This window comes from Sceloporus occidentalis, unplaced genomic scaffold (assembly GCF_023333645.1).
Source record: "Sceloporus occidentalis isolate IW3139 unplaced genomic scaffold, rSceOcc1.0.p SCAF_3, whole genome shotgun sequence".
Taxonomy (NCBI): domain Eukaryota; kingdom Metazoa; phylum Chordata; class Lepidosauria; order Squamata; family Phrynosomatidae; genus Sceloporus; species Sceloporus occidentalis.
In genome coordinates this window covers 62,619,656-62,639,568 of record NW_028316983.1, presented here as the reverse complement: position 1 = coordinate 62,639,568, position 19,913 = coordinate 62,619,656, and the positions used below count along the sequence as shown (strand labels likewise).

The 19,913-nt window shown below is 38.9% G+C and overlaps 1 protein-coding gene across 6 annotated transcripts in view; it reads left to right on the top strand.

Annotated features, from left to right (window-relative positions):
• Nucleotides 1-19,913, top strand: part of ANKS1A (ankyrin repeat and sterile alpha motif domain containing 1A) — a 185,893-nt gene that overhangs the window by 88,825 nt on the left and 77,155 nt on the right. For all 6 annotated transcript variants that reach the window (XR_016280435.1, XM_089514680.1, XM_089514682.1 and 3 more), the window contains exon 15: nucleotides 18,180-18,246. Coding sequence is in view for 5 of the 6 variants with exons in the window: in XM_089514680.1 (XP_089370806.1) it covers nucleotides 18,180-18,246 (67 nt within the window). In the remaining variant the exon portion in view is untranslated. The remainder of the gene's footprint in view (nucleotides 1-18,179; nucleotides 18,247-19,913) is intronic.

Sequence of the window (19,913 nt, the reverse complement as noted above, 5' to 3'; positions counted from 1 at the left end):
GCAACCCAGAGTTTGCCTGCTCCTTTATTCTTCTGCAAAGGCAAACACTGTAGCTGTCTCTTGGGCTGAAAGAAAGCACCCCATCATGTACTTGGTGAAAGTAACTGTGTATGAGGGACATCTCTGGTTCCATTATGAAGAGCAACTCAAGCACTCAGAGGGTTCACTCATCCTTCTCTGGCTAGCGTTTCACATCTGACTTAGTATTAGGACTTGTCTCAGTCCTTCTCCCTTGCAGATACATTGTGTACTTAAGATGCCTGACTCCTACCCCCCCCCCAAAAAAAAAAAAAAACCCTGACAGTTAATGCTAACTTTTCCTAAGCACTGTAAAGTGTTACAGTTTATTTCTTGGGGAATGAGATATCAGTTCAAGTATAGTGTTCACAGACTACTTAAATATGTTAGAAAAAATTGTACATTCAGATATGGAGTATTTTTCAAGTATTATGTCCGGGGATACAAAGAAAAGAATAAAAATTAATTTCTTGCTCTGTTGGTGTAAAGGATGATAGCCGTCCTGTTCCTGTGTAGGATAGGGTATTCCTTGAGATGGTTAGCTGCCACTACCCACTGATTTTAATCCTCCTGTGACTGGACCTCCTTTATATGCCTTGAGGTTATTTTTTACCTCTTCCTTACAGAAGGCCCCTGGTCATTGACACCGTCCTGCTTTCACCCTTTAGACACTTCTAAGTGTACAAGGACTAGAGTCCCAAGTGTCTTCCTCTTATTAAATCATTAGGTGACATATTTGTCTTTGCCTATAATGTCTAGAATTTACTCAAACAGAGACTTCTGTTATAACAAATAAACTGTAACTTAATTGAATAATATGTAAGGAAGTATGTTACGTAAAATAGTTCAGGTTAGTGTGGTTATTTTAAAATAGGGATTTCCTGCATGCAAACTCCTCTCTCTCTCTCTCTCTCTCAAACTAATTATGTAACTGAGGTCACATCCCCTTTGGGACTAACAGACTCTCTCTCAAAGATTTTCTCCTGAACTGCATGTTTTCCATTTTCCTGCTCTCGTAACTTTATTTGAAAAGATGGTGAGAAAGATTTCTTTTTCTGAACTATTCACTGGTTAGATTAGGATATAGTTTCTATGTATATATAGATTAAAGCCATTAGTAAACTTTTGTTTTGAACTAAAAGCTGGTTGTATTGTTTTTGGAGTCAGTCTCAGTTCTTAGGGAAGCTTAGTTAGACAAGAGCACATTTTTGCTACTCTGCTGATTTAAAGCTAGACCTTAACATGCTTGACTTTGACATGTTTGATATTTAATTTGTTTGTTTGTTTACTTAGCAAGGGCTGAAGCCTTGGGAAACTTAAATTACCATACAAAAATAACAGTTGCAGCCTTCTCACAGTTTCTACTTTACTGACTCAAGTACTCTTCCTCACCTAGTCAGAATCCTTATCTGACCATACTAAGACCCTTTGACTCTCTCTCTCTAGTTTCCCTACTGGCTTGTCAGAATACCTCTCTGACTTCCCCTGAGGTCCAGTCAGATTCCCTATCTGACCATTACTCAACTTGAACCTTGCCTTGAATTAACTCACAGTCACTCAGTCTTGCTTTTATACCTTCTCCTTCACCTGCAGTCTCCTTGAACTGTGCTTGGCTGTCAGGAAACCTAGTCTGGCAAGTGACTACGTCACATCCCTTGAACCAGTAACTCACTGGGAACTTACTGGGGACTTGCTTTGGACTTTTTCCACTTCTAACTCTGCAGAGACTTTTCCTTCCCCTCTCCCTCTGGTGAGATGAGAATCCTATGTGTCCACTTACGCATGCTTACACACCAAACAAAAGACATGTGAAAGACTGTGGAAAGAAAGGAGATCTTTAAAGGAAAGCTTTATTCTAAGCAAACTATCTTCATAACAAAAGGGTATCTCAACATGAAGGCAATTTCCTTCGGGTGGTTACTTAAAAGTTGGAAAGTTACAACAGCCTTGGTAATATTCAGCACAGCTTAAAAAGAGACATAATTTCCCTAATGCTTCTTTCTACACATTTCCTATTCTGTTTATGATACCAATGGAGTCCTGGATGTTCATGGGGGAGGCTGGGAGTCTAGATCTGCATGGTCCAGTCTGTGACCAGAACTTCCCCTGGTGTGGCAGGTATCTCAGTTCCAAGTTTCCCTATGTTCGAAACTGTGCCTCATAGCAACCTGAGATTTTACACCCCTTCCTGGGAAAGCATCTTCAACCTTCATGCTTCTGCCCAATAGGCCATTCCCATTGGACAGTTGTTTCTTGTGATCTCCTCTGTGATGCTGACAACCAATAAATGTAACTTACTCAACACATTACTAACCCTTTGTTTACATGGAGGGGAGACCATACTCCTGGGCTGTGTTGCCCAGATAATGGGAAAGCTTATTATCAAATCCCAGTCTGGGAATAACTGTAGGCTGGAAGCACACGGGCTGTGATTAAATGTTGTAATTTAGGAAAGAAAAGAATTAGTGAATTCATGTGATACTGTATATTTTTGACTTAGTATTAAACTCTGGAAATTGTAGTAGGTAGTTCAGTGTCCCAGTGTGCTTAATCACTGTGCCTGGCCCTCCCAGGAAATTTCTATCTTACCAGACCAGATTGCCTTCAGGAGCATCACTTGATCTCTTCTCAAAACAGCATTCTCTGAGACACTGGTCATATCAGGCTTTCTGGTCTTGTTGTGCTTGTTGGGGCTCTCATGAGCAACTGTCCATGTCTCCCTGAGAGTATTCTGCAGGTTGATTACAAAATCAACCACACTAGTCTCTGAAGCAGGCAGAGCCCCCTATATTATCTTCGCCAAGCTGTAATGTCCCTTTCACATTATGGCCATAGACTCACTCAAAGGGTGAATGACCAAGGCTTGGGTGTGGCACAGACATAGTCTATAAGCACAAAAGGTGTTCTAGGGTCAAGTCCCAGTCATCGGCGTGCTCATTCACAAACTTATGTATCGTAGGGCCCAAACAGACAGGCCAAAATAAAGCTGCTTTGGGTCATTTTGGAAGCACACTGTTTAAATGATGCATGCGTCTTAAGAGTCTAGAAGCTGTACCAAAGCCACCTGGAGGCTTTGGACTGAAGCGTTGCTTTGGCGCAGCTTCTGGCCTCTTAAAATGCGTGTGTCATTTAAACAGCATACCTCTAAAGTGACCCAAAGTAGCTTTATTTTGGCCTGTCTGTTCAGGCCCATAGTTCCCAGAGTTGCATTGAATAATTCCACCAGCCCATTAGTTTTGTGATGATAGGGGACCAAAGTAAGATGATGCATTCCATGTGCTTGTTGCAGGTGTTGCATTGACCTTGGACTTGAAATTTGACCCTGCTTCCATCAGGAGTTCTAAAGGCTGTTAGGACTGTTGGACTGTTAAGGCAGAGTAATTTATTTCCCTTTCCAAAAGGAAAAAAAGAGAACAATAAAGGCCAGGAAAGAGGAGAGAGAGAGAGATCCTGAGCTAATCCTCCGCACAGCTTCTTAACACAAGCCCCATCACCTGTTCTCAGTTGACCATGCAGCCTCAGACTGGACTCCCTTTCTATCCTTGTAGAGAGAGTGTGCTCCTTCGAAGAGTGCTTCACTCCTCTCAGAGTAACATTTTCGCATCACCACCAAGGAAAGAACCAGAAGAGATTTTTTTTTCCAGCAGGCTTAGAATCAGTAGATCCAACCAACTCCTTAATTTTGGATTCTTAGATTCTTTTGAAGCAGCTGCTTTTTCTTGATGTTAAATCAAATGTAAGGTATGTCTAATCTGACTGAGAGAACAAATCAGCTTCTACTGTAAAAAATAGAGCAGGCTAGTAACACAGGTGTCCAGTGTGATGCAGTGGTTTGAGTGCTGGATCACGCCTAAGGGCTCGTTTTCCTGTTTGCTCATGAAACCTTCTGGGTGACCTTGGGCAAGTCACATGCTTTCAGTCTCAGAGGAAGGCAATGGCAAACCTCCTTTGAACAAATCTTGCAAGATAACCCCATGATAGATTCACCTTAGGGGTGCCCTAAGTTGGAATGACCACTTCTGACTGTACAGAGACTTTTCCTTCCCCTCTCCCTCTGGTGAGATGACATACATGACCATGCATCAGTTTTTTTCCATTGTGGGTAAAGGTGTCAAGCAAGGGTCTAAAGAGTAGAACAAAATGTAAAGAAAAGGATATGCTTAGAGAATAGTTGTTCATCTTTTGTATCATTTGTGGGTAACATATGTGAGGCAGCATGATTAGACAGAAGTAGTTGATACCAGAATCCACTTCATTTGTGCCTAGGGTCTGCCTACAGTAGATTCTGTTCACAGACTGGTTTCTCTTTATCAGTTGTAACCATTACAGGGAGCATATTTATGATAAAAAGATTTTAATAAACTTTTCCAGGTTATTATTGCAACCTATTCCTGTATATGTAAATATGTAGCTGAGATCATTGGCTACAAATCAAATATAGTGCATCTAGAGATTCGCATCACTGTTATAAAGTGAAGTTCAGAACTCATTAAAAAAGGGAGAAAATACAGACTCCCTGAGGGGTTTTACACAAATCAATGGTCAGAAGTGTCTAGCAGAATAACCCATTTGTTGGTATGCATTTTAAGTACTTGCATATTATCAAACAGAAGTCTGAAGCATAGGCAAACACTTGTCAAATAAATTTCAAACTCTGTAAGTAAACACTGCCATCCAATGTTTAAAGGTGATACTACACCATCCTTTAAGAAATCAGTGATTTTGGTTAGCATTCTCAATTCAAATAACACTTACCCAAAGCAAAAAAAGTAAAGTATACGTTCCCTCAATTGTTTTTCTCTCTACTCTTTCTTGCAGTTGTTCTATTAGTTCAAATTCATTTGCTCTGATTCTTATCATATAAAGTCTTTTTAAACTCCTAAAGCAGTTTTTAAAAGTGTTTCTTGTCCTTTCAGTTGTTACTCCTTTCCCCAAACGTCAAGGTCATTTGTAAGGGCACACATGTATATTTATCCATAGAGCAATGAATTTGTTGCCATCATATGGAGACCTTTTTGTAGCTCATTTTCTTATAACAACAAAATCTTTTCACAATAAAAATCAGTGTCAGGAGGAAAGCTAAGCTAGGTTCTTTCTTCCTGACCTACTGGTTTTCTGTACATCAGAACAACCTCTCCTCTTCATGATATGTTCATTCCCATTTAAGAAGAGAGAAGATGATGTAGGTATGTTTAGTGTGCAAATTTACTGAATTATATCCGTATCATTTTGAACTCTGAATATTTAAATAAATGCTATAGATGTGAGAATGCCTGAACTGAAACTAGCCAAGGCATATGGAGAATTACATGAAAATTATCTCAAATTATATCCTTTATGAACATTTTCATCTATGTCCTAAGTCAAAAATATCTTAAAATTAAGCTTGCGCCTTTGTACTGTTCAGTGGAGGGGGGCTGGGGAGAGTTTTGGCTCTCAAACATGACATATTTCTGTGTTTGCTGGCTGCATAGAATCTAGCTGATGCTAACCTTTTCTGTTGTATCCTATTCAACATGAAATAGAACCGTCTGCTCTATTTAAAAAGAAATAGAGGGAAGAAGCTTTTGTGCATTAAAAGTGTGTCTTTGGTCCATTTCTAGAGGAAAAAAATATTTGGGGAAAGAAAGCATAGTCTTAGACAATGCATTTACATTGGTAATTTTACCAGAGTTGAAATTTCTATTACTTCTAATCCAGATCAATAAGACCAACATTAAATTTTTAAGCCTTCAATATTAGTGTTGCCAAGCATGTAATTGTCTAGGTTACTATATTATGTATATGAGAAATGAAATAGTGACTTATGCGCCAGTAATTCTGTGGTGTGACACTGCTGACAAAACTAGCAAAGCATCATAAATTGCACTGCCCATCCTCTATATTTATATAGCAATTACTGTTTTATAGAGTCCTGGTTTTGGTTTATTGGGAAGATAGCGGCAAGCAACATTTACTCTAAATTATACATTGGTTTTACATTTTGTGAAGGCTTGTAGTCCATTGCATAGATTGCATTTTAAACCAAATCTTAGGATTTTGGCTTTTGATTATTCAGAAGAATGAACCTACATCTTTTCTTTTTACTCTGCTCTGAAGCCCTCCTTAATTGGAAAAATTTGCACATGCTGGGTCACCCTTGCATCTTTCAGTTTCAAAGACAGTAAGAGTATCATGTATCAGAATATATGATGTTTCATTATAGAATGGAAAAAGGAGGGTTTATTTTAGTCAACTGAAAGAAGATGTTAAGGTTAATAATTAGAAAACAATGACTGAGTTTGTTGAGAAGAAGGGGTATGAAATTGTTAAGGAAACAGTTAAAATGATTTTCCACATGGGAGGAAAAAGAAATTAAAAAGAAAACACTGTTCCTGGGGTGGGTGGTAGGGACAAAAATTAAATAAATAGAGGAAATATGGTGTGTGTGTGTGTGTGTGTGTATGTGTGTGTGTATATACAGTCTGCCTTTGCCTTACGCAGGGGATCCATTCCACACCCCGCCACATAAGGCGAATTCCGCCTATGCTCGAGCCCCATTGGAAACATTTGAATGGGATGCACCACCCCTTGCACCCTGCATGCGCCCCACAGCTTGAGCGTGTATGCTCAAGACCGCATAAAGCGCGGGTGCACTGTGTGTGTGTGTGTATGAGGGTTTAGTTAATAGCTGAGAACACTTTTGAGCTAGAACGTGAGTAATTTTTTGGTTTCTAAGGTAAAATGTTATATTAATAAACTCATACAATGTATTTTTAAAAACAACAGTAAGAGCATCCACTCAAGAATATTGACATAGCATCTGTGTTATTGTCGTTAATTGTGCCCAGTCGACTTCAGCCTCTGATGAACCTGTGAATGAATTTATCTTCAAGACATCCTAGCCTTCATGGCTCTACTCAGTTCCTACAGAGTTAGGACCATGTCCTCTTTGACTATCCATCTGGTGCATGACCTTCCTCTCTTTCTACTGCCCTCTATCTTTCCGAGTATTAACGTCTTTTCTAATAATGTAAATGGCCATCACTTTTTCTGCATAAGGTTGAAAGTGTTGTGCATATTCTCAATAGTAGCTACACTCATGCTACTCAAAATGGTGTTTCCTAGACCTGTGCCATTCTCCAAACCATTGGCTGCCAGTCCCTGGTGAATTTTCAGAAAATAGGGAACAGTTGCAGTCAATATAAGATACCAATCTCTGGCACATTGGGGGGGGGGGGGAGCAGTTGCCATTCCCCTATGTCGGATGTATTCATCTAGTGTGTTTTGAGGATAGTACTGTGAATAATTTTGGAAGTGAGTTCTTTTATGTGATGGTAATACAGAGTTTTGCTACCCTGTACCATACCTCCTTTTTTACCTTTTAGAAAGGACAGGGTCATCTGCCTTCTCCCCCCCCCCCCCCCCCTCCATATAACGTGGAACAGATGAAACATGAAACAGATAGCAACAGATACTGCCTTAGACTTAGGTGTCATCCTATGTATGGCGATTTTGTATTTTACCCTCATGGACCAATGTGAGTTTATGGAGTACCATTATATAAGTAGTCAGATTTAAGAAGATATGTAAACCAGAAAGATAGCTTTGGATTGATGGGAAGTAATCTGATTTTTGAGAGGAGCATTTTCTTTTTGGGCTGTAGTTTCAAGGTTTAGTTGACCCTCCTGGTTTCCAACCTGACTGTCTATCCTGCTCTTCAATGTATTTTTGTAGGTTTCAGAACATATGTAGCATTATATATAGGGTTATGCTATGTGCCAAGAGTTTTAATGAAGCCAGTTTTATCATGTATGGATTCCTCTCCACCCATGACATTTACCTAAGCTTGTGTAGTGTTAACATCACCAAAATACATTTTTATAGATGATGATGATTTCTTATCCACTTCTTCCTATAGAGCAAGGTGGGGAATAACAACAGATCACATAACATTACACATAACAACAGTTAAAAGAGCATATGAAACCAATACAAATTAAAATCAATCAATAATTCAAAATCCATATTTTTTTTAAAAAAAATAGAAAACATAGCATTAAACTAAAATTTCTGTATAAGCTAGATTTATATAGTTGTCATGTTTATTTCACTATTTACTTGTGTTCAGCCACAGGAAGAACAAAGATGTTAAACTGAGATTTTTGTGTGTCCCATAACTCTGCTAAAGCAAGAACAAAACGTTGTTAAAATTACAAGACACTGTGAGCCTCTTCACACTTATATAGCAGCCTCTGCACACTAGTAAACTATCATTGGTTTACTTCCTTTCGGTTCTTATGCATAGCTGAGTAATATAAATTTATGATGGTGGGGGCATACTTGCAAATAATTTTAACAGGCATGGGTTTTCTTCCTTCCCAGCTTTAATGAAATGCATTGAAATGGCTCTGCACGGCATTATATTCCACATCTGCAAGGCCTGAGTATTATGATCAGTGTACCATTTGTCTGCCAGCTAAAGTCTTGTGTCTTGTGGTGGAAATCTGTTCAGTTTCTAATTCCTGTCTGTCGTTTTTCTTAGTACCTCCTAAATCATTACACTGTTAATTGAATCAGATTTCTCTTCAGTCATGCAGTTCTTAAAAATGAGACTGAAAATGAACATTGACGTAACCTTGCACAGAGTTCTGTTCGTCTTTTAGGAGATTTAGAAGATTCAGATCTGAAATGTTTAGTGTCTGCATTTTGAAAATTGGATCAGAATAAGTATTAAAATTACTACCTTTTAAATTTTAGCCCATAATAAAAACACATAGTTCTTCTACAGTCTGTACCTGCAATTTTGTTAACTTGCTTTCTGCCTTATAGCTGTCACAAATAGTTGATACAAATAAAGGTGATGTCTTGTCCATCGTTAAGCCTCATCACTGGGGGAATACATCTGAGTGTACAGTTTAGCAGGAGATAATGGCTTAAGTATCAGTGATTATGCAGTATTCAAGCAACTCTGGTTGTTGTTGAAGCAACTCAGCAGGTTATTTTCAGAGCTTCTTCAGATTTTATGGAGTAGTTCCCATATTACTGGAAGAAACATGCCCCATGGAAACAAGAGCAACTAGTATCAAGACTTCAGAGATTACTCTTTCCAGCTGCACTCCTGTAGCAAAAAGCTCTTTAAAATATGTTGGTCTTTGAACCTATGGCACTCTGAGTGTAGTAATATAGTACATTTTATGTCATATTGAAACAGAGGGGCAACTACTGTGCACTGAGAAAGCGTTGAACTAATGCTTGTTTGCCTCACACAAAGTTTACTCTTGTACTGTACTGGATCTGTCTGTAGCCAGAGCCTCTGCTAATATATAATAATCTTATAATATAGTTTGTCTCCAAGTGGCATTGCTGCAGTCAGATAGCAGGAATGAAGGATGTAAAGTTGAGTTATCTCAAGAGTGGCTGTGGAATCTTGAGTGGTACTGTTACTTCAGGTCTAATTGTTCCATGCTTAGTTGTTTAGAAAGTCTGGAAGTTGCTCATGTTCTGTTTGTTTCTTACTTTTTCTATTACCTAATTATAGTAGTGGATGGCTGAACATAGCATATTCTTCTTAGGCTCCAGCAGGGGCTTCCAACATTTTTGAGTCTATTGACATCTTGACAATACAAAACCAGTACCACAAAACATGGCTGTTGGGTGCCCAGTCATTAAATGTTTGATCTCTGCATAGATTTCCACTCCACCCCACAGTTTATCATTAAATTAAACATCACATCTATAAATTTGACAGTAAAAACTGAAGATCAAGGCGTGCTGTGACCCCCCCCCCCCCAAAAAAAAAAAAAAAAGGCTCCAAGATTCATACTCTTACAGATCTTCATAACATTTCTGGAAATAGGCTGCAAGGGAAGGAGCATTCATTTGTAAAAATTATGAGGATCCATAAATATGCACAGTCCAAACACATTCTTTTGTGCTATAGTGATAATGCTAGAGGGTGCATTCCTTGTAGGTATGTTGTTAGCTTATGCATGCTTTTTGTAGGCCAAGCATGAATTGGGATTGACCCTCAATAGCATGCCTAGATGGTGTTTTGGTATGGGAGCCACTTTGTCCTTGTTAGCTAGCAGCCATTTAAAATTCCTATACAGAAGTGCTGCTGCCTGGTTTGGTGATGGACAGGTTGGATATGAAGAGCCTTGTGGAGCCCCTGGCTGTAGTAGTGGGACCCAGCCTCCAGGACTGTGGCCCCATTGACATTGAAGATACAGCAGTACTGTTCTGCTTGGGGTATTGCCCTCATTAACCTTCACTAAGGGGTGAAACAAATGAGTGGGGAAAAGTAGCTTGAACTTACTTTTTCCCAAAGTGGTTGAACCCCACCGCTGGCTGCTCCCAAGGCAGCCTGAACACACGTGGCACAGCGTGAAGCCATGGCACTGGCTAATATTTGTTTTTGGTCACCTCCCCACCATGTAAGCATACCATCGCACAAACACTCTTCTGGCACCTGCCTGCTGCCTAGATGCCATCCAATTGGATGGCCACCCCCTTTGAATGGCCACGCCGTGGCATCTGTGATCCTCCACTGGGCAACAAAATATCAGTGTGCCCAGAAAAACATGGGCAAAGCACAATCATGCTCTCCCACGTGCCCCCTTACCCCCCACCCCACCCCATCTTGGACTGTCTGGTTTGTGTATGTTGTAATTACATCCATTGAAGGTGTCACACTTTCACTTTTTTGCATTCCTTCCCTGACTGCTTGGGTATGCTGGTTCTGTCATTTTTTAATGCATACCTGCAGTGGTGCATTTAAGTGCACCTTTAGGATTGAGGTTAGGATGGATTGCTGCTTCAGAACTACTTTTGTGTCAGGGTGTTTCTTTGCAGTTACAAAGGTGCACTTTTTCCATCTTAGTCAGAATATCACAGGTTCTTTTTGCTCCAGTTTTTAGCCCTGGAGTGTGATTTCAATGCGGTTTTTGCCCAGTTTGGAGGCATGTGTAATCTAAATGTTCAGCCTCCAAAGCGGTTTGAAACCACTTTATTTGGTCCATGTATTTCATCCCCTTACAGTCTTAAAAGTGCATGGCATTTTAAGTTATAGGTTTGATCACCATTTTAGTATCTCTGTCCAGCTTGTAATTAGATAAATGCTTGTTCATTCACCTTACTTACACATTTGGATCAGCTGAAACTGTCAGGCATTGTTCCCTCTGTCTCCTGAGTTCAAAGGCAAGGGTCACATGTCTTATACAGCCAAAATGGCAGCATATGTAAACAAGAGGAAAGTGTCAGCAGGGTTGATAGGAGCCCCATGGGTTACACAAGTATACTGGAAGGCCCCACTTATCTGACAGGTCAGGAACTGAAGGACTGTCAAAAAGTGGAATCGGTTGAATCATCTTTTTTTAGCTTGCAAATGCAAGACTGAACACTAGATGTCACCAAGTCAGATGAGAGAGAGAGAGAAATACCAGTGTGCTGAGTAGACTGAGAAGGAGGAGAAAGTAGCAGCAATGGTCAAAAGAGCAGCCATGAGATCTAAATTATAGCCAATTCAACCCACAGACTGCTCTTTCGACCACTGTTGCTCCCCTCCCAGTGCTACTTGGTGTGCTGTTCCCCCCCCCCCCCGCCCTCAGTCAAGTTAGCTCCATCTAGTATTCAATTTTACATTTGCAAGTTTAAAAAAAAAAGATTGGGTTTACCTTTTTGATTGATTCCACTTTTTGACAGTTCCTTGGTCCGTACTCTGTCAGATAAATGGGGCTTCCTCAGGAAAGGTTCATGCTGCAATGCTTTGTACCCTTCTCTATTTGTTTATATTTAATGTTCAAAATGAGATAAAGGAGAGATGCAGTAGTATCAAAGGCTTCAAAAATAACTTCATTTGTTGAAGAAAGATTTTAAAATCAGTGAGACCGAGAAGGAAGAAGCCTATAGGTGTTTCCAAAAGAACAAGAAGTTAACATAGCAATAGCCTATGTGTGGATTCATACTACAGTCATTTCTAGCTTTAAACAAAAAGCTCTGTCTCCCTTCCAAACCTGCTTAGTCATGGAATATAACCCACAGATCCAAGCTGTTTTTCAGCACTGTATTCATGCTGTTTGTTCAGGAACAAAAATGATAGCACATAGATGTTGCTTTTAGTCTAATCAGGCTGGTTTACATGAATCTGCCTTGAAGTTTAGAGGCAATTTAACAGCTGCAAAAAAGGAATTAGATTTTTTTTGTCACTAATCATGTGAAAAATGAACGTATGACAGATATTGCAATCATTCTGTGATGTTTGCTTGGATGAATGTCCCATACAATTCAATTGCACTTGTTTCAGAATAAATCTTCATAAAACTGATTGTGTGCCTACATTCACCTTGATATTTGGAGAACTGAAATAAGAAAAGTAGAAGATGGTTAATATGAGCTTGTGGTAATATATGTGCTTTTTCACTAAAAGAGTAGCTCTCCCCCGCAAAGGAGGGGTGAAATAATGGAAACACAAAGCTTGGGAAAGTTATATTTTTGGACTATAGCTTCCAAAATCCTCTAGCCAGCATGGCTGTTGAGCATGTGGGTTACTGGTTTGGGGGAGTTGTGGGACAAAACAAGTAACTTACCCAGTTGTTGCTGTGTTCTATACAGGGTTTAATGTAGAGATTATAAACTTGATGAATGCTTCACACTGCATTCCTGCAATCATGAACTAGAAATTTTGCTCTTACAAAAGGTAGAATTCCACTAGATTTTATAAACAGCACCAATTCCTAAATCATAGGTTGCCTGTGTCTTAAACATGGCAGCTCACCTCCCAGCATTTTTGCTGTTTTCTGACTCGCTGATGGCTATTGGACAGGTTGATTTCTGCAGGCATAAACACTGTCTTTTTATACTACCTTGGGTTTGTAATGTTAGCAGAATTAGGATTCTGTTCTGGTGTGTTGGGAGGGATTTTTCTTCTTTGTGAGCAAGTGATGTGGCAGCAGACCTTATGTTGCTCCTTTTCTTTGCTGTTCATTAACTCTTTTTTAGATAAATCAAAGAAAAACCTTTCCTTTTTTACTGGCTTTCCCATGTCTTTAGATAGCTACTCTACACCCAATATGTAAGTCTGAATAGTTGTTGGCCCCTAGTATACTTTTTCTTGCTTGAGTAACTGCATGTATTCAGTGAACTTAAGGGCTCTACAGACCACCTCAACAGAATGGCATCTCGACGCCCCTTTCAGCGCCATATTGAGGCTGCGGCAACTGCATGCCATGGCCCCAGTCTGGCATTTGCCAGCTCTAAAAAAATGGCAAAATGCAGCTCCTTTTAGAGCTGGCAAAAAGCCGCCCTTCCTGCCATGATGGCACCTTTCAGAACTCCTTTCGGCATGTGGCGCATGAACACCACACCAAGGAAATGCTGTGATGCCGCCTGCCGTGCAGTTGGGCGGGTGGTGTGACATTGGCATGGGGGCAGTGTCAGCGGAGGGGACGTCCAAACGGCATGCCCCCATGCTACCTCCACGCCAGTGTTTCAAGCCGGTCTGTACAAACACTTAGAGAAATTAATTTTTTAGATTACAAACCCTCATATCTCCCAGCTAGCATGGCCAATAGCAGTGCTGACTGGGCATGTCTGGGAGTTATAGTTCAAAAAGCATCTTTGACAAGCTCTTGCATCTTTCAAAGGTATGGTACTTTTATGTTTGGTTCAGCTTAATATTCTGAAATGTCACAAATTGCTTATGGCATGAAGGTAAACTGAGTGAAAAGAATAGCTTGAGAAGCTTCATATATTCAAAAAAGAGACAATTTACAGCTTTGCTAGTGATCAGGGGCCAGAGTTTCAGGTCATACATACTTCTCAGTGCTTCTACAAAGTTTAGAAAAGCAATTCAGGGGTTAGCATGAGAGCTGCTTAAAGCAAAAGGTGGACAAAAATAGCATGCATGCATCAGGGAGCAGCTTTTCCTTAAGTAGTTTTTATGCCAAATGCCCAATTGCTGTTTAAACGTGGAAATCAAAGACAGGGGGGATACTAGACCCATTAAAGATTTGAAACCTAAGCTCATACACATTTGCACAGCATTTCTATACATTCATTTTATCTCTGTATGGAAATTTGGAAATACTATTTATTTAAGTTTTACAGAAGACAGTTAGTTTCTCATCTAAATCATGTCAATTGAAATAAATTCTTCAGTTATTTTCCATTTCTGGGTAGTGGCCCAGATTGTCTCAAGTGAGTAAGTAGTTCCTTTTTGTTTATAATAAATTTACTAGAGTGTGGAATAAACAATAAAGAGAAAAGAGTGTCTAGTAGTTTGTTTTTCACGAGCCTCCTTTCTCTCCTCTCCCATGCCTAGAAATACTCCCTCTTTCTCCTGAACACTTCCAGGGGGTTTCTGTGTTAGTATAATGCAGCAAAAACTACTACAGATTTCAATAGCACATTAAAGATTAACAGAGCTATTGTGACTTATATAATGTTAGTCTTTATCAACCCTTTGTTTTTATGCCCAAAAGTTGCACACCAAAATAGTTTTTTTTTAAAGAAAGGTTGCTATCCAGAAGTAAGTCAAGAATAAAACAGGAAATCATTCCCAATTAATTTCCTAAAATTAAAGCATTTCCACTTCAATTAAGTACTACTTTCATCATTCATCATTATCTCCATGAATTAAATTCAAAATAAAATACAATAGTGCATAACTTGACTGGACAACATAAAAGAGACAAAGAGAGCCTGAAAAGAAAAGGCAAAAGTGATAGCAGGGCAGAGGTGGAAGGATTCAATGATCTGTAGATTTTGGTGCTGTTTCTCTTTGTAGTAGGGATTTAAGATGTTTTCCCAAGCCCCACTATCTATACATAGACATATACAAAGAAAGCATAAGACAAGCAAGAAGCCCTGGTTTAAGCATCACCTTTCTATGTAGGACAGGATATACAAAGATTTTCTTTCACACACACACACATATTTACACACAATCAGGATCAAACACATACTAGTAGTACCTGGAGAAGGATCTGCTGCCATTATTACATAAACTTTTAGTAGAGCAATAAACACAATTTTCTTCTTAATCCTCCATTCATCTCCATCTCTTGGCTTGCATCTCCATCCCTTGGCCTTCTTTCAACCCCTAATCTTTCTCTCCTAGTGGAAAATCCCCCCTACTCCATACATTAAGTTTAGGACAAACTCTTCCATTGACACTAATGGAAGATATTTTCCTAATTTATGTTGGGGGTAGGGGTTGATTTTATTGTCCCACAATGCAGAAAGACTTAACCATTCCTTCCAAATGGCTGTAAATGTCCTTTTGTATGCCAGTTAAGCTTAAGGAAAATATCCAGTTGGCACCAGTAGCAGAACTTTATTCTGTGTTTGCCATGTGGAGAGGTGGGGCAATTTCAGAATGTGAAAAGGGAAAGATTAACTCTCCCCTTCCCTCCCACAGTCCCTGTTGAAGATCATCTCCTGAATGGCAGTCCAACCAAGGGGGGGAAATTAGTTGGCATCCTGGGGATATTCTAAGCAATAATTATAGGGCTAAGGACTCATGGACTTAGACCTAGCAATAGAAAACTGTTTCAGTGCTGTTTTATGAGAACTCAGATAAATTGGAGGTTCGCATATATTTCTGTCAACTATTTCTGTTTGACATGGATAGTGAAGACAGTTGCAGCACTGATGCTGATGGCCAGTGTACTGTATGCTACTATTTTAATTATTACATGACTAAGTAACTTGCCATAAAAAAAGACTGTTGTGCTTTTCCTTCACTGAAGCTCACTGAGTCCATTTTTAGCTTTTAAACACTCTTGAAATAAATTGGCAGAGACTGGGAAAAGCAAGGTGGGCTGCCTTGAAGCATCCCTGGGGGCATTTACCTTTTTATAGAAGAATTTTTGTGTAAGTGTTTTATGCATGATGTGCGATTGAAGAGGCAAAAGATATTAACAGATATGGCAGCTCCGTTTATTTTCAAGCAAAGATTATGTCAAGCTGCTTTTGTTGGTGCATGCTAAATGAAGCTTTTTTGGCAAGTGTCCATATTTCCACTAAGGGAGGAGCACAGCTGTTCTAGATGGATGGACTTTGTTTGGCTTAAACGCTGCAGAGCCTGTGTGTTGGGTATGCATAATAGGATTTGTCGGTGAAGTAGTAGAAGAGCAGAGCTATTTACTTTTACCAAAATGGGCTTTTTACTTGGACACTTCTACTTAAAAAGGAAAAATCTACCACAAATAATTTTGGATAGCAAAGCCATAAGCTTCTGCAGACTTAAATATCTGTGGAGCTTCCCAAACTGCAGCTGTTTCTCAAAGGGTAGCATTGAGGTACCTACTGGAAATAATAGATGTTGTAAACACATTAATCCATTAGGCATAGGGAATTGTTGCCATATTTACCATGGACAATAGATACTAGGACAAATAATGGTTGCCTCACATGACTACAAGCGTGTGGGTTTCACAGCACTCTTCAGTTAAGTACTCCGTGTATCCCATGTTCTTTCCTGTATGTAAGAAATGTGAGGACATTTTCTTTTTAAACTAGAATCTAAAAGAGCTCACTTGAGCTCGGTCTAAAGATGCATCTTACAAATAAGATATTACAGTGGTCCCTTGGTATCTGCTGCAGTTTGGTCCAGGACCACACCTGGATACCAAAATCCAAGGATGCTCAAGTCCCATTATATGCAGTGGCATAGTAAAATGGTGTCCCTTATCTTTTTGCAAATCTTTGCCTCTCCTAGGAAACAGTCTGACTACTCAGATTGCTTAGTTGTACAATTGTTTGTGCTTTCTTGGTGTTTGTGTTTTTCTTTTGCTAGTTATGGGTGAAGGTTGAATTGATCCATGTGTGTATAGTGTACACATGGCAAAATTCATGTAGTAAGTAAACCAGTTCGTAGCTCAAATGATAATTGGACCAAAAAAAAAAAAGCTTACTTGAGCACATGGTCAGAAGAACCAATTTAACACAAATCTGATAAAGTTGTCAGGGATAAACATATGCAGGTTCAGGCTTCAGTTTTTAAATAAGCTTCTGCACCTTTCATTCCGGTAGCATAAGACTGCAGATCTATAAAGAAGAAAAAACTTTTTTCACTGCTACTGAGCTTCATCAGACCTTTATAACTTAAATGTGATGAATATGTCAAACCTCTGTCTGAACATATAAATGTAAACTTCGTCTGAACAGTTCAAGTATTGGTAAATATAGCATTGTTACTATTTTTTTCCTTGTAGGAATTAGGCATATGATAGAAATTTGTTTATTTTTTTTAGCAATCTTTTGTTTCAGTTTGTGCTCTAAGCCTCCTTGGGTCGCATATTGGGGGGATGGTAGGATATAAATTAAATAAATAAACTGGATCCACACCTTATACCATCCCTGCAGTAGAAGGCATACAACTGTCACCCCTACATAAACACTGTTGCTAAGTTGCTGGTTACACAAGCCAAACCATGAGCCTCTTCCTTGGTTTCTTTACCTGCCTGGTAATTGATTGGGAAATGGGCAGAATTCTAGCTCTGTAGATTAAGGATATGATGATTATGATATATGTAAAGCTACCTGTAGTTCTACTTTTTAGTAGGCTGGGTCCTTTTAAAATCTAGAGTGCCATGTCTGAAAAACATGCATTGCATCTGTTGTTTCCTTTCTTTAAATTGTAGATGCTAGGGAGACTGTAGATGCCCCTGCAGTTTAATTCAGCTTGGACTGAGTGGTGTTCCTCTTTTTGGCTATGGGAAGCATTACATAGAATGATTTCCCTTTTTGCTCCCATTTTACAGCTTATATTAATGATTTTATGGGTTTCCAGTAGAATCAACTTGGTATTGGGAAATATGCTTTGGCAGGAGTAGTACATTTTTTGTTGACAAAATAGGGAGGGTTGTATGTTTTATTCAAGGGTATGAAAGGATTCTTCTGTTCATGCAGAGAAACCTTACAGAAGGTTTCTTCCACTCTATCTTTCTTTTACAGTGTGAACAAACATCACTTCCTTGCTAGTTGTCATCTTGACAAGGTGATTTTATAGACTGATTAATATAAGAAATTGATTAATATATCAATAATACATCCTTTTCATATAGTAAAAATCTAGACTTTAATACATACTTTTCAATAGTTGTATGGTTTAGAATCACTGTGATCAGGCTCTTCTCATTTATGAATACAGTCTTACTATTATTTCTTATATTTTTCAGATTGAGAAAATCATGAGCTCCATTGGTGAAGGCATTGACTTCTCTCAGGAGCAGCAAAGGATGTCAGGTACCATACTGAACTACTGAGGGGTGTGAGTGAGTTCTTGCTTGTGCAACTGTCTTAACCTGCATTTGCAGTCAGGCCAATGAAAGATCAGAACAAACTGATCCATATTGGGACTTGACATTGGGGCCTTGGGTTTCTCAAACCATGGTTTAAGTCTTTTCTGCCTCTAGAGATGTGTTAATTCTAGAAATCCAGACATGAAACAGCAATTGGCTATTCTTCAATTCCTGATTGGCATATACATTGTACTTAATTTAATGGATTTCTTTTGGACAAAGCAGCTACTCAACTTGCTTTTGGCTGCTGCTCAACCATATATAATTTTGTATTACTTTACATTATTAGTTTACTTACTCATGTTAGGCCCAGTACAGAAATTGCTAAGCCCTGTTCTGAGGGCTCACAATCTAAAATTGGAGCTAGATGAACACAGGTCAAGAGGAAACAATAGAACTTAGAAGGATACAGAGAGTGTTGAATAGGAGGGATTTTGACTTGCTTATAGATTTGCTTGCTACCATTTTCCCATTAAAATAGACTTGTGCTATTGATCCTCGTATATATCTGTGTCGCACTTACTATTGGAAGAGATACCTTTTAAGATTTTTTTTTCCAATTTCCTATCTAGAATTTGTTCAATAATAATGAAACTCTTGTTTCTCATAAACAAGAGAAACATTATTTCATACTGGACTGCTCCAAGGCATCCATATTATGATGCAGTGGAAAGAGTATGGCAGGTGAAGGTAATTTTAGCAATAGTTTTGCATGTAGAGTATCTAGAAGGAATGATTCAAAAATTCTCACTAGTTCAGCTTTGGGTAAACCTTGATGACCTATTTTGAACTACTACCAGTTGAGTCTCCCTTATCTGGAATTCTGAAATCCTCCAGATACCAAATGGATGGCAGAGATAATGACACCTTTGCTTTCTGGTGGTTCAGTGAACACAAACTTTATTTCATTCTCAAGATTATTAAAAAAAAATATTGTTACACACACACACACACACACACACACACACACTATGTATATGAAGCATGAATTTATTTTGTGTTTAGACTTTGGTCCCATCTCCAACATATTTCATTGTAAATGTATATGCAAATACAGCTATTACAAAATCCCAAACACTTCTGGTTCCCAGCATTTCAGATAAGGGATACTCAACCTTTACCACTTTAAAATGCTGTCCAAAACAGAAATGTTGTGGTAGTTCAGCACAAAACCAAACCTAAAATATCTGTAGTTTTAATTTCAGAAAATGACCAGAAATATTTCAGGCTTTTACATATTTCTTTCAAAAGAACTATTATAGAAAAATACACATTTTGTATACTTGCTTTCATTTCTTTCATTCCTTCCTTTTCATTCATTCGAGACATGAGAAAAGAATGTGGCTTAAATATGGCTACAGTCTATACACTGCCATCTATTTCTGTGATAAGTTCATAAGTGATATCTTTCTGTTCCAAGTAACTATAAGGGAGGAGGGAAATATCTGGTACCCCAAACCAGACATAGTCATCAAGTTCAAAAAGGTTCTGATCTAAGCAGTTTCTTTGTTGGTTATAAAGCAGGGAAAATGTGTCTAGAATAGTTGGAATATACCTAGGCATCATTTGTGCGCTCTCTCTCTCTCTCTCTCTCTCTCTCTCTCTCTCTCA